Source organism: Coenobita brevimanus, chromosome 89, assembly GCF_032717465.1.
Source record: "Coenobita brevimanus isolate Jiangsu-jjx chromosome 89, ASM3271746v2, whole genome shotgun sequence".
Lineage (NCBI taxonomy): Eukaryota > Metazoa > Arthropoda > Malacostraca > Decapoda > Coenobitidae > Coenobita > Coenobita brevimanus.
In genome coordinates this window covers 20,669,539-20,696,184 of record NC_137042.1, presented here as the reverse complement: position 1 = coordinate 20,696,184, position 26,646 = coordinate 20,669,539, and the positions used below count along the sequence as shown (strand labels likewise).

At 41.1% G+C, this 26,646-nt stretch overlaps 1 protein-coding gene across 1 annotated transcript in view; it reads left to right on the top strand.

The window, feature by feature from the left end:
- NO66 (Bifunctional lysine-specific demethylase and histidyl-hydroxylase NO66) overlaps nucleotides 1–26,646 on the top strand; it is a 50,486-nt gene that overhangs the window by 11,791 nt on the left and 12,049 nt on the right. Inside the window, exons 6-9 of the mRNA XM_080281432.1 lie at nucleotides 7,967–8,074; nucleotides 15,969–16,320; nucleotides 23,933–24,041; nucleotides 24,265–24,388. Of these exons, the coding sequence (XP_080137558.1) occupies nucleotides 7,967–8,074; nucleotides 15,969–16,320; nucleotides 23,933–24,041; nucleotides 24,265–24,388 (693 nt within the window). The remainder of the gene's footprint in view (nucleotides 1–7,966; nucleotides 8,075–15,968; nucleotides 16,321–23,932; nucleotides 24,042–24,264; nucleotides 24,389–26,646) is intronic.

The following is a 26,646-nucleotide window of genomic DNA, read 5'->3' as shown; positions in this document are numbered from 1 at the left end:
AAGCCAAAAACATTCACCACATTCTGTAGCTTTGCATAAAAGTATCTGACAGAGTCAATCTGGACGCTGTCAAGTTAAAAAGGTGTGCCAAATCCTTGATCATGTGCTTCTCCTTGCAATATTCATCCAGCCAGCTCGCTTTTGTCAATCCCCTAGCCTCACTGATTTCCAAACCTCTCTTCCTCACACACTCATTCACCATATCCCTCCATCTTCTCCTTGGCCTACCTCGCCTCCTCCCTCCTTCTAATTCGCTCATATATACTTTTTCCACCACTCTACTGATATCCATTCTCTCCGCATGACCATACCATCTCAGTACATTCTCTTCAATTCTGGTGTCCACAGACTTCCTTACTCCACATCTTTCATGAATCACAATATATCATATCCTATCCACCCTCTGTACTCACATATATTCCTCAGCAGTCTCTCCTCCATTGCTATCACTCTTGACTTTTCATTTGCATGCCACACCATAGTCTCACATCCATACATTAAAGTTGGCACTAACGCTCCTTCATATAAGCCTCGTGCAGCAGCAACACTCTAGCTTCTGTTTCTTATCAAGTCCTTCATTGCAGCAACTACTTTCCTTCCTTGTGTTAAACTACTTTCCACTTCTTTTGGATATTTTCCTCTCTTTTCTGTCACTGTACCCGGGTATTTGAACTCTCACCAATTCCAATCTCTTTCCATTCACTGTAACATTGCACTGGGAGTCACCTCTCTCAATAACCATCACTTTACTCTTTTATACATTTACTCTTAAGGGACAATGCTCACAGACATCAGCAAAACTCTGCACTAGTCTACCAAGTTCTTGTCCAGTTTTTGCAAGCAGTACTGCATCATCAGCATACAACAAATTTGAGATACTTCATCCATCACCATTCATTACCAACGCCATCCCCCTCTCCATTACTCATGTTTTTACTTCTCTCAGCACCCCATCCATATATATATTGAACAACCATGGGGACATCACACAACCTTGTTGCATGCCTACACCGATCGTGAACCATTCACTTAGATGTTAATTTACCCTTACATATGCTTCACTACCATCATAAAAGTTCTTGATGGCACCTATCAGCCTACATCTACACCGTACATGTGCAAAACCTTCCATAATCTTTCTCTGTCTACTTTGTCATATGTGTTTTCCAAATCCATGAATGCCATTAACACCTTAGAGTCCTTCTCACAAGCCTTCTCCGCTATCTGTCTCACTGCAGATATTTGATCCACACATCATCTTCCACTCCTAAAACCACCCTATTCATCACTCACTAGGACTTCTGATATCTCTCTTACTTTCTGTATAATAATTCTTCCATATACCTTCCCTACCACACTCAACAAACTCATGCTATGATAATTCTCGCACTTACTTTGCTTACCTTTATTTTTGTACAGGGGTACAATCACAGCCTTTTTCCACTCTGCTGGCACAGTTTCATTCATCCATGGCTTCTTACATATCTCCAACAGGCACTTCATTCCACTTTCTCCACTGCTCTTAATCATCTCTGCATACGCCTAATCAGCTCCAGCTGTTTTCCCATTTTTCAGCTGTTTCAGAGTGTGCTTCACTTGTGCAAGTGTCATGTTTCCTGGCACTGCATTCCTTCTCCTTACACCCCCAAAGCCAGTCATGTTTACAGTGGCTCTGCTCTCTGTATTCCCATTCATCAGTCTTTCAAAATATTTCTTCCATCTGGTCCTTCCTTTGTTCCCCATGGGTTAATAATCTACCACCTACATCCTTCACACCTTCACATTTCTTTCCGCTTGCATTTCTACATTTCCTCACCTCTTTCCAGAATAACTTCCTGTTTTCAGAGTAGTTGGCATTTATTTTTTTTCCTAGATCATCATTTACCTCCTTCTTTTTCCTCTTCACTACTCTCTTTATGTGCTTCTTGCCTTCAGTACAGTATGACCTGACTAACGGACTAACTGGGGTCCGAACCATTCCGAAAAATGCGAAATTCCAGTAAATGCGACATCCGGACTTCCCCCTGCTAATCCGGACTTTTTCTGATATATCAGACATTAATCTGGATCGCATGAATGGTTTTTAAACTGTTTTGACTACCATTGAGGTACTATTCTGTGTTAAAATTTCACTACATTAATTAAATGGTACAGTAACCCCTCCAATATCCGGATCAATAGAGCCATCGGTAGGTTCGGATATTGGTTTCGTCCGGATATTGGGCCCCAGCTTATGGACTTGTACTTATGGACCCTAACTCAGAGAAACACCTATACAACTCCCTCCGGACATGCATAGCACCTATTTAACACCCAAATCACACCAATAAGGCACATAAATGACTGAAATAAATGCAAAAGAAACATAAAATGAGGGTTTAGAAGTATGTTCATACATTAATAAACATTCTGGTACTTATGGACTCTAACCGAACCTAACTCTGAAAAACACATTCCTACTGCTCATGCATGAGGTAAGTATAGTATGGAAAAAAGTACAGTATGACACATTCTGGTAAGTATAGTATGGAAAAAAGTACAATATGAAACATTCTGGCTACTTACAGCAAGTCCCTGGCCACCTTGATGAATAACCACCTCCTCTCGGACTCTGACAGTAAGAACGATTTCCTGAAGCACTTGCAGTACACTCTTCCTGAAGTCTTGCACTGAACTTAGTCAATAATGCACAGAAGTCCGTTCTCTTCACAGTGTTCACTTTAGTCCAAATAATGTTCCATTAAATTTTAGTGTTGCACATTAACTTTTCCCAAGTTTTTTTATTTTCCAAAGCCAAAACAAAGAAGGTTAGTTACGTTAAATTTCTTTTCTACTTAGTCTTTTCTCACATTTTGAAAACCTTAACACAACACACTGTTTTTTTCACTGCACAACACTCAAAATTCCCGTGTGGTCTAGTGGAGAAGTTCTTGCTGTTTATTCCCTGTCAGAGTCCGAGAGTATCACTGGCAGGCGACCAAGGGGTGCATCGGTGGGTCGTGGTGATGGCGTACCGACTACAGAAGACTCTGAAGATAGCCGCAAACTCACATCGAGCGGTGACTCCACTGTAGCTGATGTGCTGGGCTGTGGCTCGGAGCATGAAGGCCTGTCTTGGGGAGGCAACGGAGTGGAACCAGGGCTTGGCACAGTGGGGGTCACGGGCCTGAAAAAACTGTCAATCGTTGACTGACGCAAGGACCGACGATTCTGGCGATTGATGATGCGCTGCCGGAAAGCACGCACTTCCTCCACAAGTCCCAAGGGCCCCATCTCCCTGTCGCAGTCCGGGTGTTCCAGGTAGTCTAGGACGAACTCTAGATGTTCCCGGAGTACTCAGCTTGGGGATGGCTGGAGTAGTGTCCTGCTGAGAGGAGTCCGCATCATCATCGCCTTCGTCGTCGGAATCTTCAAGTTCGGGACTGACACCAGCAACCGAAGACGCGGTCTCGATATCAGACAACGTCTGATACCCAGGATCGCCCTCGTCGTCGTCCAACCACTCACGAACATCATCCACATCAACATCGTCGCCGTGCGTACGTAGCCATGCATGGAAGTCATCCACGTCAAACCCTAGGAAATCGTACTCCACATCTGTTCCGAGAAGCAGATGAGACCAACCATTTTCAAGAGTTTTCACAGGGACTTCCTTCCATGCACTAGCCCAGTTGTACAGCGCAGACTTGATGTTGTAGCGGCGAAGGTTTTCCAAAGTCTGCTTGCCTCGAGTGTCACGTCCTTCCCTGCGCTCGTCCTCGTCCTCGAGAACAACCATCACCTCGTCCAGGAACTTCCGACGATACAGGCGCTTTGTTGCCACGATCACTCCTTGGTCCATGGGTTGAATGAGAGCAGTCGTATTAGGTGGCAGAAACATGCATCTAATACGGCCATTCTCAGCAACCAAGTCCTTGTCGCACGGGTGGGCAGGTGCATTGTCGAGGAGAAGGTGAGCCTTTACCTGGTCGCGAGGAATTCCCAGTGTCTTCGTCTGGTACTGGATGACCTCCTTGACGAAGTGACGGTGAAACCAGTCTTTGAAAATCACAGCTGTGAACCATGCTTTCGAAGAATGGTACCATACGACAGGAAGGACATCCATCACCCCACGAAGGCACCGAGGCTGCTTTGCACGGCCAACAATAACGGGCTTAAGCCGGTGCATGCCGTTAGCATTGGCACAACACAAAGCAGATATCCGTTCCTTAGAAAGCTTGCGGCCAGGTACACGCTTCTCCATCTCATTGGCTAGAGTGTTCGTTGGCACCGAGCGATAGAATAGGCCAGTTTCGTCAGCGTTATAGACTTGACCGAGAGTGAGGCCCTCCCTGTCGATCAAGCCTTTCACCTTGTGCCGAAACTCGTCCACTCCATCCTCGTTAGCATCCAATGCTTCGCCATGTGCTTTACGGTTAGTAAGGCCATGTCACAACTTGAACGCGAAGCGCCAACCCTCGGATGCCTTGAAGTCTAGGGCGTCGTGAAGCCTTGCAAACTTCTCAGCAGCAGCCTTCAGCTCCGTTCCACGTACCATCACACCAGCTGCACGTTGCTGTCGATACCAAATCAACGTGGAGGGGTCGATTTCTGCATACTTGGGGGTAAACATAACCTTCCTTTCCACGTTGTGTTTGCTTCTCGACGAGAAGTCAGCCGTGTACTGCATGAGCTTGTCTCGGGAACGCTTGATATCGAACAAAGTCGACCGGGCCAGGTTGAACTCGCGGAGAATGCGTGAAGAAGACCAACCCACATCAACTTTCTCCAATATCTCCCGTTTCTTCTCCAGAGTCAACACCACTCTCTTCCTTTTCTCAGGAGGCAGGGCCATCATCACACACACTAAGAGGAGGGCAGAGAGCAGCAGGAGGCCTTGCAGCAAGTACGGCACCACCACAAAAGCGAGCACGTGGGCAGCCATGGCGAAGAGCGTAGGTCCAGTCGCGGTGAGAGACAGGCGGGAAGTGGGGAGGATGCAGCGGCGCTCTATCGGACGTCGGAGGAATGACGAACCAAAACAATGCTCTCACGCGGCGTGCGCGGCAAGTTCAAATTACGGATGGCAAAAAATCGATTTTTTATTTTTTTTATTTTTTTGGATTTTCGGACCATTTTGGGAATGTTTGATCCCAGGACGATAAGGTTCGGTTAGTGGGGATGTTCGGTTATTGGGCGTCCGGATATTAGAGTGATTACTGTATAATATATATAATAATACTGTACTGTACACTGATAAACATGTCATGTATTTACCTTATTGTGGTGAACATAGCTGAAGTGGTCAGGCAGCCCGGACTGATTCTGGCTTTATCAGACTTTTATACAGTAATCCCTCCTCTACCTGATGTAATAGAGCTAAAGGCATGTCTGGAAAGTGGTCCTGTCCGGAAAGTGGGCCCCTGGCTCCTAGACTGGTACTTAAGGGCCCTAACGCACCCTAACTTTGAAAGCCACCTAAATAACTCCCTACCGGACATGCATAGCACCTATTTAAACCTATTTAAGACCCTATTCACACCAATAATGGACATAAAGCATGAAATAAATGAAAAGGAACCAAAGAATGAAGAATTAGAAGTAACTGTACCTCAGCCCGGGTACTTACAGCACATCTGTGGTCGCCTTCTCTAAGGCTTTGGCAGTGGTGAAAATGCTCTTGAAGCACGTACAGTATTCCAGTATTGTGTTGCACTTACAGTAATTCTTTGCACTGTGAGTTATAACTGTTTAACACTGCACATTGTTAACTGCACCACGCCAGTTTCAACTGCCAGTTTGCACTCCACAGTTAATCCTTTGCACTCTAAATTCTAATTTCTTAACACTGCACAACACTGTAAATTCCTGTGTGGTCTAGTGGCGAGGTATTGCAGTTTATTCACTGTTTATTCACAAAAAAACGAGCTCGTGTGGCTTCCATTACGATAAGCATCTACTCGCAATCGAAGTTAGGCAGTAACTGTTGGTGGTGACAAGGAAACAGAGTTGCCAGATCGCAACGGCCACATTACCAGACTCCTCAGTTTTCTTTACCAAATTTAACTTTTCATTACCAAATTTGTAAAGCTTGCATTTATTCTTCACTAATTATATATACAAGTGTAAATAAATGTAATCACTTTCCTTATAATTAACAGCATGTTGATTAGTTTCATGCTATGTAGGCTAGCAGATTAATCAGAGACAGCAGACAATCCACCATCTCCATCCTGTGTATCCTCATACATGTGAAAAATCCATTTGGTAATGCATTATTCTGATTCATTAGCAAACGAATTTTTCATTACCAAATTCGTCCACATTTGGTAATGAAAATTACCAAATGGCAACCCTGACAGGGGAGGGGGGAGCAGGGAGGAAGGAAGTGGTGAAAGGGCCATGGTGTAAACAGCTGTTCGGTGCCGCGCGGCAATTTCAAATTACGGGTGGGGAAAAAATCGGATTTCGGGGGGATTTTTTTTCTTTTTTTTTGGCCATATTTGGGTTCCGAAGGTCCAGGCCCTCAATGTCCGGTAAGTGGGGTGTCCAGAAAGTGGGCGTCTGGATAGCATAGGGATTACTGTATAGGAATTTAGTCTAGTAGCTCCTCGAGTCCAATAAAAGCAAATTCCGGTCTATAGAAGTCTGTTATATTGAGGTTTTACTGTATATTCAGTTCTTATTTCAAATGAACCCCTGTCCTGTAACCACTCTAGCCACTTCTTCCTCTTTTCCTCCACTGTTCTCTTAACCTCTACATCCCACCATGCCGTACATTTCTTCTTTGTTATTACTCTTGCCACACCACACACTGCTTTAGCATTTCTAACTAAGCGATCCCTATGTGCATTCCACAGGCTGTCCAGATCCATTTCATTCCAGTTCACTTATTCTAACTCCTCCCTTACTTTGGTCTTTTATTCAACTGCCTTTTCTTTGATCCTCAGCTTCTCGACTTTCAGTCCTCCCTGACTGTTCCTCTCTGTCCTTGTCCACCTCACTCCTCTCAGATTGATCTTGCATACCACAATCATATGATCTGACAGACCTCCACATCGTCCTCTCACAGCCCTCGTATCAACAGCCATTCCCAGCATCAAGCTCTCTACGAGTAAATCAGGCTCCTTTCAACACAATCCCCATTCCCTCTATGCCATTTATATTTATGTGCGTCTTTGTGTTTGAAATGCAAGTTACAAATGCACAACCTCCTTTCCTGACGCATATCCTTCAGTCACTTCCCATTACCATTCTCTCCTGGCACTCCATTACAAACTGTTATAAAGAGGTTCTCAATAAAATCAGTTGCTTTGCAGAGTAAAGCACGTTATTGTTTTAGCACTGCTGAACTCCGAGAAATTGTTATAACAAGAGAGGTAATGTGGTCTCTTCATGAAAAAAAAAAAAGAAAAAAAGAAAGAAAGCACTGAGAATAATGTGAGATGATCAAGGACTGTTGTTGAAAGTAAGGAGATAGTCATTCATATGATTGTGGTGACTTAGAAAATGGAGTAACTGAAATCTTGGTGCATAAGAAAATTAATCTGTCCTAATTAGAAATAATTTTCAAGTTAGAAGCCCTTTATTGATCTCCTTGAATATGCACTATCCTCTGGTGTTAGTCAGAATAGAAATTAATGGATACTCGAGTTGTAGGGGTTAATGAAGGTTGTTCATAATGTCTTCTGGTTGAGGGATCTCTTTAAATTATATATATAAAATCCTCTTGCATTAACCAAAGTAAAATGTAGAAGGCATTTGTGTGCTGGAGGACTTAAAAGTATATAGCTATCATCCAAGTAAAATTTTGAACTGGTACAGACCATCAAATGAACATGATTTTTACTTCTACAGATCATTTCCATGCTCATTACACCTAGAGGTGCGGAAAATATCCTGATTGGATGACTTTCAATAATTTTTGTGAATTGTTAAAATACAGTGCACCATATACTAAATTGTAACAGTATCTTATTCTTGCCAGATACCTGACTCCACCTGACACACAGGGGTTTGCACCACATTGGGATGACATTGAAGCTTTCATTCTCCAGTTGGAAGGGAAGAAGCAGTGGAAAGTCTATGAGCCAAGGTAAGGATTGTACTACTGAAAGTACTTGTGATTCAGTCATCTTTGTGAAAATTTTACTTTGATTTATCAAGTAAAGCACCCACCAGTGTGCTCTCTCTCTCTCTGTCTCTCTCTCACTGTCCCAAATCCCATCATTACTGAGGACACAAAATTCTTTCCTTCTACCCATCTTCTTTCTACTCCATACCTACTTCTGTGGTATCCTCTCTCTCTCTCTCTCTCTCTCTCTCCAACCCAAATCCCATCATTACTGAGGACACAAAATTGTTTCCTTCTACCCATCTTCATTCTATTCCATATCTACTTCTGTGGTATCTTCTCTCTCTCTTTCTTTCTTTCTTTCTCTCTCCCCCCCCCCAGATTAAAGTCCATTATTGTCTCCACTCCTTCACTTAGCTCCTACCATTCCCTGAAGTGCAATTATAACCTCACTTCCTTGTCAGTGTCTTCACCTGACCCCATCCTTCCTTGCTCTGACTGACCTGCCACACACACACATGCATGCATGCACGCACGCACACACACACACACACACACACACACACACACACACACACACACACACACACACACACACGCAGACACACACGCAAACACGCACACGTGCACACACACACACACACACACACACACACACACACACACACACACACACACACACACACACACACACACACGAACCGCCGGAGAGAGAGGTCGTCCCAGGCATCGCTCCTAACCTTGAGTAGTTCCAGGAATTTTGTCTGTCCTGTCTCCTAGGGTCTTTCTTTAAATTTAAAATAAAGAAAGTTGGTAGACTACCAAAAATGTAAAGATTTGTTGGCAATAGTATACATGAATGTTTGTGGCTTATTCGGTAACAGCTGTTTAGGTACTTTACCGGTAGGTTAAAGATGGCCGAAAATGTAAACAATGAGGGAATGGAATTTCAAGGATTTGATGCTAATACTAATGTCATGGACCTGGTGAAAACATTAATTATGAGGATTAGTGAACTCGAAAAAAAAGTAGAGAATCTAGTGATAAAGGATGTGTCAGGAAATACGGAAACCACCATACAGAGTCTAATCCAGTCCAACGAAACAGCCAATGAAGAGATTAAGGATTTGAAGAGGGAAAATGTTGAACTGAGGAGGAAACTTGAAGAGAGTACTAATAAAACGGAGAAGGTGAGTAATGTATATACTGTACTAGAAGAACACAAGGCAAAGTGGGCACACGTAGAAGAAGAACAGAAAGAAGTGGTCAGCTTAAGAGAGATCATCCAGGAAGAAAGGGAAATGAACAAGAAAGAAATGGAAGAAAATGTAGTGAAAATACTGAAGAAAAAAAGAGAAAATAGTGAGAGAAACTGTAGAAAGGAACAGATGTGTGGTAGTATTTGGAAACAGGGAAGAGGAAGAAAAGGTTAGGTTCGCAAGACTCGAGAGAGACACGAACATGGTGAGAGGAATATTAGGCAAGATTGACCCCGAAGGAGACAAGTGGGTAAAAGAAATTGAGGAAGTAAGGAGGATAGGGCCTTATAAGAAAGGGGAAACAAGACCAATGAGAGTCAAGTTTACATCAGAAAGTGTAATAAATGAGATACTTAAAGTGACCTGGAAATTAAGCAAAGAGGCGGGGATGGAAAATATTATAATAAGAAAAGATCTGAATGAAGAAGAAAGAGAAGTTTTAAAATCATTAAAGGAAGAAGTAAAGGAAAAAAATGATAAGAGGACAGAGGAAGAACGTAATACTTTTTTTTGGAGAGTATTGGATATGAAAGTAAGGAAATGGTATTTAAGGAAATAGAAGTGAAGGAAACTAGGGGGATGGTTGTGAAAGATCAGAAGTTGAGGAAGTGGTACGGACAGAGAGTAGGAGAGAAGAGGGTATTAATAATGTCAAAAATAATTTGAAGGTGATATATACTAATGTTGATGGTTTCATATCGACAAGGATCGAAATTAATGATTTCTTGAGAGAACATGAACCTGATGTCATGTGCTTTGTAGAGACCAAATTAAGAGAAGATATTGATGTTCATTTGGGAGATGGTAAATACAAACTGTGGAGAAAAGACAGAAAAGACAAAAAGGGAGGAGGAGTGATGATAGCAGTGAAGAACAACATAAATGTAGATACTGTGGAAATGGGAGAAGGCAGGGCTGAAGTGATATATATGAAATTAGAAACTGGAGAGAATGTTAAGAGAGATATGGCGGTAGTGTATGTTCCCCCAAAGACGAGAGCATGGAAGGATGACGAATACCATGAGCTGTTGTCAGATATGGCTAGCTACTTGCAAAAAATAATTGAGAAAAGCAATAATATAATTTTGGTGGGTGACTTTAATTGTAAAGAGGTGAACTGGGAGGAATGGTACTCGGGAGGCGGCGAGGATTCGTGGGGTACTATGTTATTAAATATAATAATGAATAATGTGATGACGCAGTGGGTCAAAGAAGAGACACGGTTTCGAGGTGGGGACACACCAGCAAGGTTAGATTTACTGTTCACCAAAGAACCCGATGTAATAGAATCATTGGAATATCTCTGTCCTTTGGGAAAAAGTGATCACGTGGTCATTGAGTTCCAGATGTTAATAGGAAACGTTGAGCCAAGAGACGAGCTTCATAGACAGGGAAGATACAACTTTGGCAAAGCAAATTTTACAGGATTGAGAAACTTTTTTGAAAATGCGGATTGGAGAAAATTCAGAGAAACGAGAGATACAGAGGAAGTGGGATATCTTTCTAGATCTCTATAATTTGGGAGTGGAAAAATTTGTACCAAGAGTAAGAGGGAAAGAAAACAGGAAAAAGGAGTGATTTAATAGAAGGTGTATGATAGCCAAAAAAAAGAGAGATAAGGCGTGGAACAATTGGAGAAAGAGAGGTAACGACAGAACAAAGGAAGAATATAAAAGAACAAGAAACGAATACACAAGAATATGTAGGGAAGAAGAAAGGAATTTTGAAAAAGGTATAATTGACAAATGCAAGGATGAACCCAAACTGTTTTATAGATTTGTTAATGGCAAACTGAAACAAAAGGAAGGAATCACCAAGCTGAAAGTAGATGGAGAGGTCTTTAAGGATGCGGCAATGCAAGCAGAAATAATGAACAAACGTTTCCAGTCAGTTTTCACTAAAGAAAAGGAGCTTGTGGAAGGGGAGGGAGTGATTAGAAATGTTCCGGTGATGAAAGATATAAAAGTGGAGGTGCAGGAAGTGTATAAATTACTGGAAACTCAAGATGTAAGGAAAGCCCCAGGACCTGATGGAATTTCTAATTGGGTACTGAAGGAATGCAGAGAACAACTGGCGGATAAAATTCACAGCTTAATTGTATGCTCACTGGAAGAGGGGAAAGTGCCAAAAGAATGGAAGAGGGCAAATGTGGTACCAATTTACAAGGGAGGAAACAGGGAAGAACCCCTGAATTATAGACCAGTGTCTCTAACCAGCATGGTCGCAAAATTGTGTGAGAGAATCCTGAAAGACAGATGGATAAAATATCTGGAAGAGATGAATATTTTGGCTGAATGTCAGTTTGGATTCAGAAGTGGAAGGTCATGTGTTTCAAACTTGTTGAGCTTTTACTCAAGAGCGATTGATGTGGTACAGGAGAGAGATGGTTGGGTGGATTGTGTGTACTTAGACTTAGAGAAGGCCTTTGACAAGGTACCTCATAAGAGACTAATGTGGAAACTAGAATATATAGGAGGACTAAAGGGGAAACTTCTGGAATGGATGAGAGACTTTTTGAGAGACAGACAAATGAGGACAGTAATAAAGGAAAAGATGTCTGGATGGAGGGAAGTAACAAGTGGAGTCCCTCAAGGCTCAGTGTTGGCGCCAGTAATGTTCCTGATTTACGTAAATGATATGGTAGATGGAGTGAACAGTTATGCGAGTCTGTTTGCTGATGATGTAAAGATCTTGAGGAAGATAGAGGTTGAGGAGGATTGTAAAATACTGCAGGAGGATTTGGATAGGATACACAATTGGAGCCGGACGTGGGAAATGAAATTTAATGTAAAGAAATGTAAAATATTGGAAATGGGTAAAAGTACCAGGAGACCATCACTGAATTATTTTTTGGGTAATGAATTAATCACAAAAAGGAGAGAAGAGAAAGATTTGGGAGTGCTGGTCCAAGATAGTTTGTCACCAGAAAAGCACATTAACAAGATAGTTGGAGAGACTTATAAGCTCTTGACTAACATAAGAGTAGCATTTCATTATATGGATGAGGAAATGATGAAAAAATTGATAGTGGCCATGATCCGCCCCCAGGTTAGAATATGCAGCGGTAGTGTGGTCCCCACACAAAAAGAAAGATATAAACAAGATTGAGAGAATACAAAGAACAGCAACCAAGATGGTCCCCAGTCTGACAGACCTGTCATACAGAGAGAGGCTGGAAAAACTGGATTTGCCTTCCTTAGAGGAAAGGAGAAAGAGGGGAGACATGATTGCGGTGTTCAGGACCATGGTGGGAGTAGATAAAATTGACAAAGAAGATCTGTTTGTATGGGATAAGAGAGCAACAAGAGGACATGGAATGAAATTGAAAAAGTCAAGCTGCTTGAAGGATATCAAGAAATATAGCTTTCCTTACAGAAGTATAGACTTATGGAATAGCCTGGACAAAGAGATCGTCCAGTCTAAAAACTTAAACGAGTTTAAAGTTAAATTCGACTTATTGAGAAACAGCGACGGAAACCCACGAGCATAGTACATTCCGTGTATATCACAATTAGGTATATTCTTAAATATTTAGAACGACTCAGACAAAGAGGTGGTGCATGAGAAAAACATTCATGTGTGTAAAGGTAGACTTGATAAATGTGGATATGGAGACAGGACAACACGAACATTGCTCAATTCCTGTATACTACAAATAGGTAAATACACACACACACACACACACACACACACACACACACACACACACACACACACACACAGGATCTCTAATTGGATACTAAAGGAATGCAGAGAACAACTGGCAGATAAGATTCATGGTTTAATTTTGTATTCACTGGAGGAAAGTGCCTTGGGAATGGAAGAGGGCCAGTGTGATACCAGTTTATTAGGGAGGGAATTAGGAAGAACCTCTGAATTATAGACCAATGTCCTTGACCAGCTTGGTCGCAAAATTGTGCGGGAGAATCCTGAAAGACAGACGGATTAAATTTCAGGAGTAGATGGACATTTTGGCAGAAGTCAGTTTGGATTCAGAAGTGGAAGGTTGCGTGTTTCCAACTTGTTGAGCTTCTATTCTAGGGTGATTGATGTGCGACGAGAGAGAGAGTTGGGTGGATTGTGTGTATTTACCTCTGGAGAAAACATTTGGTAAGGTACCCCACAAGCAACTAATGTGGAAATTGGAACACATAGGAAGACTGAAGGGGAACCTCTTGCAGTGGATGAGAGACTTCTTGAGAGACAGGCAAATGAGGACTAATAAAGGACAGGATATTGGGATGGAGGGAAGTAACAAGTGGAGTCCCACAGGGCTCAGTGTTAGTGCCCATAATGTTCCTGATTTACGTAAATGATATGGTACATGGAATGAACAGTTATGCAAGTCTGATTGCTGACAGTTCAAAGATCATGAGGATAGTGCAAGTTGAAGAAGACTGTAAAATGCTGCAGGAGGATCTGGATAGGATTCATGAGTTAAGCTGGATGTGGGAAATGAAATTCAATGCAAAGAAATGTAAAATATTGGAAATGGGTAAAGTACCAAGAGACCATCAAATTATTTGATGGGTAATGAACCAATCACAGAAGCGAGAGAAGAGAAGGACATGGGAGTGCTGGTCCAGGGTAATTTGTCACCCAAAAAACATTACCAAGATAGTTAGAGAGACGTATAATATCTTTAACATAAGAGTAGCACTTCATTACATGGATGAGGAGATGAAAAAAAATTGATAGTGGCCATTATCCACCCCAGGTTGGAGTATGTGGCACTATTGTGGTTCCCACATAAAAGAAAGATATAAATAAAATCGAGAGAATACAAAGAACAGCAACCAGGATGGTCCCTACTGGCAGATCTGTTGTACAGGGAAAGACTGGAAAAGCTAGATCTGCCTACTTCAGAAGAATGGAGAGAGAGGGGCGACATGATTGCAGTGTTCAGGGCCATGATGGGAGTAGAAAAAAAAATGACACAGAAGATCTGTTTGTATGGGATGGGAGAGTAACAAGAGGACACAGAATGAAACTGAAAAAGGCAAGTTGCTTGAAGGTTATCAAGAAATATAGTTTTGCATATAGGTGCATAGACCTATGGAATAGCCTGGGCAAAGAGATCGTCCAGTCTGAAAACTTATACAAGTTCAAAGCAAAATTTGACTTACTGAGAAATGGAGACTGGACCCCACGAGCGTAGTTCATTTCCTGTATATCACAACTAGGTAAATACAACCAGGTAAAAACACACACACACACACACACACACACACACACACACACACACACACACACACACACACACACAAAGCACATAGACAAGATTGAAAAAGTTCAAAGGGCTGCTACAAGATGGATACCAAGCTTAAGGGACCTAAGCTACGAAGAAAGACTAAATAAACTGAATCTACCAACACTACAGGAGAGAAGGAAAAGAGGTGACATGATAATGCTGTATAAATGCATATCAGGAAAGGAGAAAATAGACATAAACGATTACTTAACATATGGAGAAGCATCAGCAAGAGGACACTGCAAAAAACTGCATAAGAAGAGAGGTGATAAAGACGTAAGGAAATTCAGTTTCCCAAACAGAGCAATTGATCAATGGAATGCACTACCGAATGAAATAGTGTGTGCCAAAACAATTCTCAAATTTAAGGATATGTACAATAAATATGGTTTAAGACACGGGACAGTACGAGTTTGACTCATTCCTGTAAAGATTCGATTAGGTAAGAACAATTAGGTAAGGTAAGAACACACACACACACACACACACACACACAGAACCTCTTTTAGTAATAAAAGCACCATTCATTTTTATGGGACATCAGATTTGCTGGCATTGTGTGTTAGGGGGATTTTGACTTTTGTTTATTTATTTCTCATAATTTTTCAATTTTTCATTTATATTTCCAGTAAGAGTATTGGTTGTTTCACAGCACTGTAGTATCAAAAATGGAATACTGGTATCTTCTTGCTTTCTTTAAAAGAGGCTAATCAAGTCACTCCTGCTGATCACCTGGACCAAATCATGCAGTTGATCCTACCAGTACTCTATTGTACTGCAGTTTGATTTAGCACACATTGTTACCAACTTATTATCCTTTTCAGTGATTGTCGGGTCTCTGTGAACTACATTAATTCCATATTCTCTGTATTCTTTAGTTTAGGGTTCTGTAATATAGCTTGAGGCACTTTAATATCCATCCAGTATTGTTTCTTTGCCTCACAGTAATTACAGTTCAGTTTGCAGAGTACAGTAAAATGATTTTGGAGAACTAATGTCTTTGACAATACCATCCTGACCATTTTTTTTCCTCTAAGAATGGAGTAAGGTAGGATTCAAAAACAAGGACAGAGAAAGTACCTAATGGGAGAAATATCAGCAACATGCACAGTAAAATGGACCACACAATCATTCACACATTATTTTCCCCAGAATCATGGCTCCATCTCACAGGTCTAACCCTCTGATCAAATTTTTAGAACTGTGGTATTTTCCATTGTTCATGCACTTCACATATAATTGCCACCTAGTCAGTCTGTCTGCTCTCATGTTAAAAGTGGGTGCAAAACCTTTGCTATGCACTTCATATGTAATTTGACCAGCCAACTCAGTCCTGTCAGTTCCCCAGTCTTATCAAGTTCCATATCTCACTTTTTAACACAATGGATAAAAATAACCTTTGTAGAAGTGAAGATGAAGTACTGCCAGTGAACTCCAGTAAGAACCTGTCACAAGAGGAGCTTGGCTCACCAGTACTAGAGGTGACTCTTCAACCAGGGGACCTGCTTTACTTCCCCCGTGGCTACATCCACCAAGGCCATGCAGTTGAAGGGGAACATTCCCTTCACATCACTGTCTCCACCTACCAGTGCAATACATGGGGGCACTACCTTGAGAAACTTCTCCCACAAGCATTATCTACGGCAATGGCAGAGGATGTGGAGTTCCGTAAGGGCCTTCCTAAGGACTACTTGGATGTCATGGGAATTGTCAACATGGATGTGGAGTCACCAGTTAGAGAAGCATTCATTAGTAAGGTTTGTGAAATTGCTAATTTGTTTTGATAATACAGGCAAACAGGATTCAGCAGAAACTGCATAAAGTAAGGTAACTATCATACTGTAATTGCCCATTGAAGTGGCCCATGTATCCATGCATGTCAGATCACTCAAATTCTTGGTTCCACCTCACAGGCATAAATCCTCCATACTATGAGTATCATTTGATTAAGCTGCACTTGTAACACCTGTGGAGTCCACATACCTCATTGATTGCCAGGTTGTAAAAGAGGTACTGGTACAACTCTTATCTAAATAGTTCAAGCCTTTCAACATCTTTAGCTACCATTACACCCTATATACAGGAACTCCCACACAGCAAAGCAACCTCCTTCCTTGACCTCACCTTGTGTATCATTATACCAGCCATTCAGAACACATGGAGACTGCAAACTCTTCACCTTAACGTGGCCAAACTTTAGTCCTTTTGCAGCTTATGTCACATAGCTCATTGACAGAATAAGACAACACTGTAGCTTTACATCTTTCCCATAGCACTTCATGATTAGCATCCTCTTATCGTGTCAATTTTTTACTACAACTTGGTAATGAAGATGGAGAGATGGTGATTTTAGGCCAAGTTAGAGGAAAATGGGTATAGTATATTATTTTTCATATGACCACCTACCCTTTATCAAATCTCACAGTGGTCAAAGCATGTCAAGCCAAGAACAGAAAGAACTTCACAAACAATCTATCTATCTCTGTTTACTGCCAGATGCCATAATCCCATAAGGGGTGGCCATTTGACTTTGAGTTATTTGTTTTATGGGGAGGGGCACTAACCCTCCACCAACCCACTTTCTGACACGTAGGGAGCACATATGGTTTGGTTATATGGTTACCACCCAGCATTGTAAATGGTTTCTTGGCTTACTGGAAACCATTTGGCTTGTCACTCAATGTAAAGCCACCTGTAAAGGAAAGAAAAGCAATTAGAAGTGACAGGAAAGATGGGAGTAATAGGAAGAGAGGAGGGCAGGCACAGAAAAAGAATGATAAAGGTTAAGGAAGAAGTAGGCAGCACTACATAAACTACAAGAATTAAATCTGGTCACAGTTCACACAAAACATGGAGAAAGCACTAGAAACTTTCATCCATAACTCTTTTCCAAACACTGGTAAAGCAATGACCACCATCAGTAGCATCATCACTGCCGCCATTAACTTTGCACATCCCTTGCTTTAACATTAATAATTTTTATCCAAACTTCTCATCGTATATCAAACAACTCATCACGTACAGAAGCTGACTAAAGCAAAATATTCAGCTGAGCCCTAACAGAAACAGAATTAATAAATACTGTACTTAAACAACAGTATCAGTGAACTGATCAAAACCAAACATGAGAGTTGGAAAAACTTTAGATCATTGCCCCCCAACCACTGTCTCATGGCAAGCTGGTGTGCTGCCAGAAGCTTCCTGGTGTGCTGTGGTACATTACTTCTCTTCCTCTTGAAAAATATTTCAACAATTAGGGGATTTCAACATTATATAAATGAGCATATTAATATGGGAACATAACATGTTAATATTGGAAATAAATAAACATATATAATAAGAGTTCACTGTTCATTATCGTACATTCCAGTAGTATGAATAGGCAACATAAGAAAGAGTCTTCAAGAAGTCTCCTTGTAATGTGGGTAATACTCGTACGTTTTGGTGTACATGCTTGAGTCATTTAGCATGATGTACCTTGGCCCTTGAGACTCTTGCACATGTCAAAGCATTGGCTGTTGGTTTGTTTACTGCTCTTATTATAAGAGTTTACCTTGACACTGAGCTGTTCACTTAGAAGGAATATCGTAGTAGAAAACTCCTGTATTATACAGAACAGTGTATCAGGGTTTGTGATGCATTTGCTTCAGCATCAGTTTTTATTAGAAAGCATAAGTGGAACTTGTGGATATCGAGTGACCATAATATCTAATGTAATTCAGTGAAGTACTCTCAGATGTATTTTAGGTAGAACTGAAAACTGAGTACCCAGCTATTTTTGAGTGTGCTCTTGTCATTTGCAACAGCATTTTTATACTGATTAAGCCGTCAAGATTAACACTTGCAGTATAAAGAACAAAGAGATTTCTGAAATTACTACACATGAAGCTTCGTTTGGGGGGTTCTATAACTGAACCAGACATTACTAACTTGTGTTCCTCAAAACAGGCACAAGTTTCTCTTTAAATTTCAGTGAAAGTATCGCATATTCATTTTCTGAGAAAAAAATGTATATTTATTACAGAAAGTTTCAACAATATTTTTATTTTATGTTGCTCTAAAAAAACACATTGTTATATATGTTAATAACTGTCTCGATAAAATTATGGGAGTTTACCTTCTGAGGAAAAAATTGCCTTGAGGAATTATCTCATGTGTAGTATGCAAATGCTTATTATTTCATGGACTAAAAGTAATATTTATTTCATAGGTTTGTAAATTCCATAACATTAAAATTCAGTCTGTCTGTCTATCTATCTATCTATCGCCAGATGCCTCAATCCCATAAGGGGTGGCCACAGACAAATCGCCTCCATGCCGCCCTATCCAATGCCACTTCACTGCCCCGCATCCAGCTCACACCCCCCTCTCTCATAAACCTCCCCACTCCATCCCTCCATCTCATCCTCGGCCTCCCCCTCCCCTCTACACCTCACTTGCATACACTGTCCTTATTAGTCTCTCACTTTCCATCCTCTCCACTTGGCCAATATTTCAATATGTTACATTATAATAACACATGTTACTGTATACCTAGCAGCTGTTGTGTCCATTCATTATGTGTTTGCAAAAGATAAAATAATTTTAAGCAATTTTGACACTTATCATGACAAATATTTATGAAGTGTGCTAAAAGTGTTCAACAAATTGAATAATGTGCCATGAAGTAAAAATGACTGTGGAGCACTGCTCTAGTTCATAGAACAGACAGCAGCAATTTTTTGGAACACAAGTAAAACACACACACATCCATCCATCATCCAATCCTATGTTGCCCCATGAGAAGCGTAGGAGCCCGGGGCTAGGCAGTTCTATCTATTTATCTATTGCCGGACGCCTCAATCCCGTTTGGGGTGGCCACAAACAAATCGCCTCCAAGTCACCCTGTCCCCCGCCATTTCACTGCCCTGCTCCCAACTCACACCCCCCTCTCTCATATACCTCTCCACCCCATCCCTCCATCTCATCCTCGGCCTCCCCCTCCCTCTTCCCCCCTCCACCTCACTCACATACACTCTCTTTGTCAGTCTTTCACCCTCCATCCTCTCCACATGGCCAGTTGGTCCTGACATTTAAGATGAGAGTGACCAGCCTCACTCATCCCTGAGTGGCATTACATGAGCAATAAACCCCAACCGCTTCTTAGATATAAACCTTCACTGGCTTAGTCCGACCGGAGTACAATAATTACCCACTAAAGCACTAGACGCCAAAATTTGGTTACATGGTTACCTCCCAGCATAGTAAATGGTTTCCTGGTGTACAGGAAACCATTTGTCTTGTCACTCAATGTAGAGTCACCCACAAGCAGAAGGAAGAGGAAAGAATGATGGAAAGAAAGACAGAAGAGGGAGTGTAAAGTCATCCGAAAGCAGAAGGACGAGGAAAGACTGAAGGAATGAAAGACAGAAGAGGATGGAAGGAAAGAAGGATGGAGGAGAGGAAAGGGCAGACACCCGAGAGCAGCACTACATTGAGTGAGTGGATGGTGAGCATCCCCACCAACCACAAAAATATATTAAAAAACTCACCACCATCACCATCTTGCTGAACAGTGATGGAACCATCGTTAGTGTAAAAGAAAAGTTAACCTAATGAGTTACTGTATTATGCATAATAAGCCACAAAAATACGATTTCACAATACAGAGCTGCCACGAAGAAGTTCAGGAAAATCAAAGCAACCACAAACCTTCCCAGTTCATTCCACAGCAAGTTGAGCAAATTATAAAATGCAGGACACTCCTGAGCAGCACCACCAGACTAGATCAAAAACATTCACATCAGTACCTGCCCCATAGCCACCATATCAACTTTTCTTGGACTAAGCCAAATCCCTGTTACTTACATGCAAGGAGTTGGCATCCCAGGACTCAAACAAGGTAAACTATGGAATAGTCTATAGGCAAATATTTTTGCACTGCACACCATCCAGAATCATGGAAAGACTAATCCTAAAGAACAAAACCCCCCAGATTCCTCTGTTGATTCTCAAGGTTTTCAACCCAAGCACTCAGTCACATCACATCTTTTCTAAATTTGCCCAGTTCATGTTAGATGACAAGAAACAACTCATAGTAACGAAAAGAGCATTTGAAAGTACCAAGACGTATCCTCATAGTGTCTGAAACTGGTTGTGATTCGTTTGTCTGGTACAGCCTGAAATGATGATGGACTATGAAATTTCCCATACTTTAAGTTCAGTGTACTACCAAAGCCCAAAGTATAAAATATAAAATAATGTACTACCTCTGGACTTATGATTATTTGTGAATTGTAATGTAAATATTTAACAACTTGATGGTTACTTTTTTAACCAGTATAAATTCAGAGTCTGTAAATATTCAGACTGTTTAATCTCTGCATACTAATGTTCTAAATCTGGTAATCCAGTGGGGTATTTAACTAATTTTACTGATTTCTAACCCTGATCCTTATGAGCAGTCTTCCTGTGGAAGGTAATGACAAGATGTGACAGGTTAGCTAACTTCCTCTCAGACATGCTCTTCTTATCAACCAAAACCATAGTAGCTACCAAATTCAGAACACCACCTGGCAGTTCCCTACATGGCTCAGTCTTTTCACCTTAACTTTTATTCTTTTTGCTACACAATCTACCTGTTCTCCTGCTTTTTCAGTAATAGTACTACCATATGCTGATGACTCAGCTATGGCTTCACAACATTAAAACCCAAAAAGCAGCAGGCTAGCTCCAATAATACAATCACTAGATCACAAAATTCAGCTAGCAACAGGCATGCTCTAAGAATGCATACACTCACTAGACCACCAGCTTAGAGTAAACAGGATGACTGCTTAACAACAAGTCAGTTGTCACCCTTCACTCCATACAGATATGAGTCTCAAACACACCCATAGGTCACCCTCTTGAACCAGCCACTTCCCTTCGAGAGAGATCCCCACAGTCTTAGACTTAATTTGGATACACAGTGACTGTTTCTTGACACACAAGCAGCATCAGTGTAAAAACTTTGTGTAAATTCTGTGCCTTGAAAATACTCACTGACCCGATCTCCAGACGGCAGAAGTCATCACTGAAGTATTTTAACAGTTTATCAGGACAACGATAAATTACACAAGGCAAGGTGGGCCTCCACTTTGAAGTCACAAACATGAAAAGGCTTCAAGAAACAAATAAACAAACAAAATAAAGAATTAAAAACAATTACAGACCGTACACATAACATGCATTAAGAAACAGAATTACTGTACTGTACTGTATTTCCAATCAAGGATTGTATGAACATGAGTGGTACACTTGTCATTGCTTCAGCAAAGGATCTGACCCACCCTTGTAACTTCTGTCCCTCACCACAATGAAACCAAAAAACAAACTTTCACAGAATACCTCAATAGCTTCCCTTCTCCTTTACCCAACACTACACTTCTCAGACATGCACAAATGCATGGCCACCTCAGCCATCCAAAACCTCCAGTCAGCAGCATCCTTCATGAGCCATCACCAGACATTCATCACGCAGAAATTGCTTTTCCCAGAGTGACAAGTGCACCTAATGAGATGTGGCCATCACCTATTTCCTGCATCAGTACCAACACAAAATATAAATCACAAACAGTTCACTCCTCACCATAGCACACTAACTTAACAGATTGAGAGTATCTGGTTGAAGCTGCTAGTTTCCTGCAGTACACCAAGTTCACATTTAGATGAGTCTGATGCCACAGCAATCTTTTACATCTCCATATGTACTTCACCAATCCATCTCTCTATGTCAATTCATTATCCTCCTAAACTCACAGTGTATCACTTTGTCAAACATATGCTCATCAGATTGTACCATCTGATTATGAACAGATCTTGTCATACATACGCTTATCAGGTTGTATCATCTGATTATGAACAGATCCAATAATTAACCCGCCCCATCCTGACGTTTTCTGGGCAGTGGTACGCCCCAGTCCTGACATTTTTGGGCCTTTTTTTTTTGGCTCAAACATCCGCTTTTGGTGAGAAACACTGAAAATTCATAGAGAAATCGCTTACCTGAGATTTAAAATACTCGATCCAGGTAGGAGTACCTCCTTACCTTACAGGGTTTTCCATCAGGCTGGGTGCAAAGAAAACGAGTTCTATGGGAGGATAACTATTCTACACCACTCATAAACAGTATTTATTTATTTATTTGGTATGAATTTATATGTAGTACGAGAGTATATTGGTTTTCAAACGGTAATATAGGCATTATAAGCATTGTTTCACTCACTAAATCATCACCATTCCTGACGTTTTTTTGCCACATTACCTGGTCATCATTTCTGACTGTTTCTTCCTCTAATGTTTGTCCTCCACATTGTCATCGATTGGGGAATCACTCTGGCCCTGAATTTCGTACCGTGGCATGACATGGCTTTACTGGCCAGGTCACTGATAACAGGTGAATTGCTGAGAAAAGGTCATGCAGGGGGGGGGGAAGGTCATGCTGGGTAAGGCATTGACCCTGCCTGGCATCTTGTAGAGGAAGGTGTCCCGTGTATACGTGCCAAAAATCACTCGCAAAAATTGAAAATTGTGGAAATAATGGACCTTGCAATGTTGCCGCGTTAATTTACGTCTCCGGGATATGAGTGCACATCATGTGAGGATGTGAATTCACGTCTCCAGGATGGGGCGGGTTAATTTTTTTCACAGTACCTTACTTAAAATCTGAAGTATCTGGTCTGCAGACCCCTTCCCCTTCAGTGAGGTCCATGAGTATGGTACCTCCATTCCCCGATAGCTATTGCTGACTTAATGATAGCAAATCATAAATGTGGTTCAGCTCCTAAAGAATTACAACAGCACAAGGGATTTAACCTGTTAACTGCGCATGGCGTTTTTTTTGGAGGTGTCCGTGGTGCGCAGACATAGGGGTAAAAATGAAATTTCCCAAAGGCCAAATTTTGCCTTAGGAATTGAGAGAACACATGCCAAAGTATGTAATAATGAAATATTAGCTCCATATTTACCCTGGTAAAGCCATGGATGAACATCGAAGTGTCTGATTCCCTATTGGAATGTATGGTTTTCGTTTTTTTTTTCGGTTTCGGTTTAGGTTTTGAAGGCTTAAACATGCATGCATGGGTCAGCCTTGGTCACCATGGCACTATATTCAGAATTCACCTGCGCAGCCAGGGCTGTATTGAACAGTCGCACTCGGAACAGCACAGGCTGTATAGAGAAGTTAATGGGTTAATATTTTACTGCTAGAGATTTTAATCAGGAGGAGAAAACCCATAGAGGGTTAAGAAAGAAGTGTCTTTTTTTTTTTTTTTTTTTTTTTTTTTTTTAATGAATGAATGATGTAAAATAGAGATTTAATCTTGTTTATTTCACATGGTCTTTGGACAGGTTGGAGAGATGGTTATGCGGCTGCTAAGTTATGCCCCATTAGATGCCACTGCAGATCACCGTGGGGCCTCCTTTATGCATGATGCCCTGCCTCCACCCATGACATTAGGTTAATTTGACCCATCAAATTTTTTTATTCTGACATTGGCTTTATGCAAATAACTAGTTTTGTGCATGATGGAAGTTATATAGTACAGTATATGGTTGCTGGTTTTCAGCGGGTTACAGTTTTATGCCTTATATTGTTTCTACTATCCTAATACTGTATACAGACAAATCATACCAGAAATTACATTTGCCCTATGTAATATTCCTTACCTTCCATTTTTTAGATGAGAAGAAATGCAGTGCAAGGATGGGAGGTGAACGCTGGAGTTTAAAGAAACAGTGTGTGGAAAACCGGGTAGAATTAGGGCCTGATACCTACATCAGACTCATCAGGGGAAACTGCATACGGTAAGGCTTGCAGGGTCAGATTCATCATGACAGCCATAGAAAAGTGACTGGAGCTTATAATTCTCTCTCCCTATCTATAGCCAGACACCTTAATCCTGGAAGGAGTGGCCACAAATGAATTGCCTCCAAGTGTAGTAAAAGTAGGAACATTACTAGACCACTTTAATGTAGATCAATAGATCCTTGGTAATAGGAGATGACACACTGGAGGCTATGGACAGACACTGCTACCTCAGTGATATCACCAGTGCAAGGGGTGGTCTCAAGCAGAGCTCAATAACAAGGCTGGATAGTGACTGGAAAAAGTTCAAGGAATTGTTACCCACCATGACACCCCAAGTGTTCTCATTTTCCACAAAATAGAAAGTGTTTAGTATCTGTGTTGGGACTGTCACATTGTATGGCAGTGAACTTGGGGTGTATAACAGAGGATATAGTGGGATGAGAACAAAATGACATGAGAATGATCTGACAGATATGCAGACATCCTCAGAAGAGCTGAGAAGGTGGCTGGGAGTGGAAGTTATCAGGAGGGAAGTAGATGGTTTGGACATTTTGGGTTGGACCCAGAAGTTGGATAAAGAGATGAAGCTCTGATGTTCTGGGCAATCAGCAGAGAGGTAGATCGAAGATGAGGAAAACATGGGACAAAGTGGTGTGTGCTGACAGAACTAGAGCAAGGGTAAATATGAGGGTTTCTAGGAGGTACTTTGATGACTGATGAAAAATCAGTAAAGAATGTTTTTATTTTTTTATTTTTTATTATTATTTTTTTTTTTACATTTCCCAACTCTGGGCAAAGGCTTCAGGGTCTATTTCTGGGGGGCAGTTACTTATCCCAAGGCCCAGTAGTCCTCCTACACATCCACATGTCACCACTTTGGCTAACTCCTACCATCCATATTGAATACATGCTAGGGCTGTCTCATACAGGACTGGTGTATTGGTATTAGTGGGGGTATTTTTACGACATGTTGGCGGGTCATCTGGTAGATCAGGAAAGTATGCTTTTTAGGAAATTCAAATCCTTAAACTGTTCCCTGCCCCAGCTGGAATTCGATCCTGGGTCCATTAGGACTGTAGGCTGCCTTTCTACCCAGTAGTTGGGATCAGGCAGTGTGGAGAGCTGCCATTAGGTGACCAAGACTGACACATGCAAGTATGTTTGAGACTTTTTAAAGAAAACAAAAAATAAACAAATATACAGTACTAGTTTTTCCAAACATAATTCTTGGGATGATACTGAGAATTAAGATATTAATTTCCATAAAAAATGCATATCATCTGCACTCAAATATAATAATGATTCTCATCACTATGTTAACACTTACACACTTTTAACATCATCATCGTCATCATCCGGACCTCCTTTCCTACCATAAGTCAGGGTGAAGAGTAACAGTGTCCAGACAGCCCAAGTTTACCCAATTCAATGGGCCATACTTCCATTCATTCATCATTCAAGCCCCCGGAATTCTGGCTCTGTCTGATACGCCAAAAAACTTTCTCCACATTCTGTAGCTGCACATAAACAATGTGTTAAATATGTATTTGCTTGGCAAATTAAAAACCTCTCAGTAACTTATACAACACTTAGTGTGTTAGCACTTAACACAGATTATTGTTAATGGGGTACCTTTCTGTACTCACTGGGTATGTAGTAGGGAAAAGTTAGAACCCCTGATCTTGAAGTATGTTATTAGTAGAGAGCTGGTGTAGGACAGAGCAAAAATCTGTCTCGGAAGCGATATTGTGCTTATGAAACAGTTGGTGTAAAAAGAGGGAATGAGTTATGAAACATCCTCAGATATCTCTATTATGACACAAATAAAAGCTGAGATTGAGTGGGGCTAATTGGAAGTGAAAATGCTTTAGGCAGTGTTATTGCCATTTAACACAGTAATAGTGACTTTTACCATGCTTTTCAACACAGTAGTAGTGACTTACCAGACAAGGTATGCCACCTTATAACTTTACTATATATGTTGAAAACAGAACCTACTCTGCATAGGTTTAGCAAATTGTGAATTGTAATGTTTATTCCCATCATGGCTTCCAGTATCCCATAAATTGTAAGGGTTATCAGATTTTTGTCCTATGTCATATTGTATGCCTTGGTGTGCAGAATAATTTTTTAGTGACTGCATACGCAGTACATGTAATACATTTAAGAACAACATGCAAAGATGAATAAATCTGGTGACCCACATTGTAAAACTATATATTGAACTGATCTTTACTATTATTCTTTCCCTTAA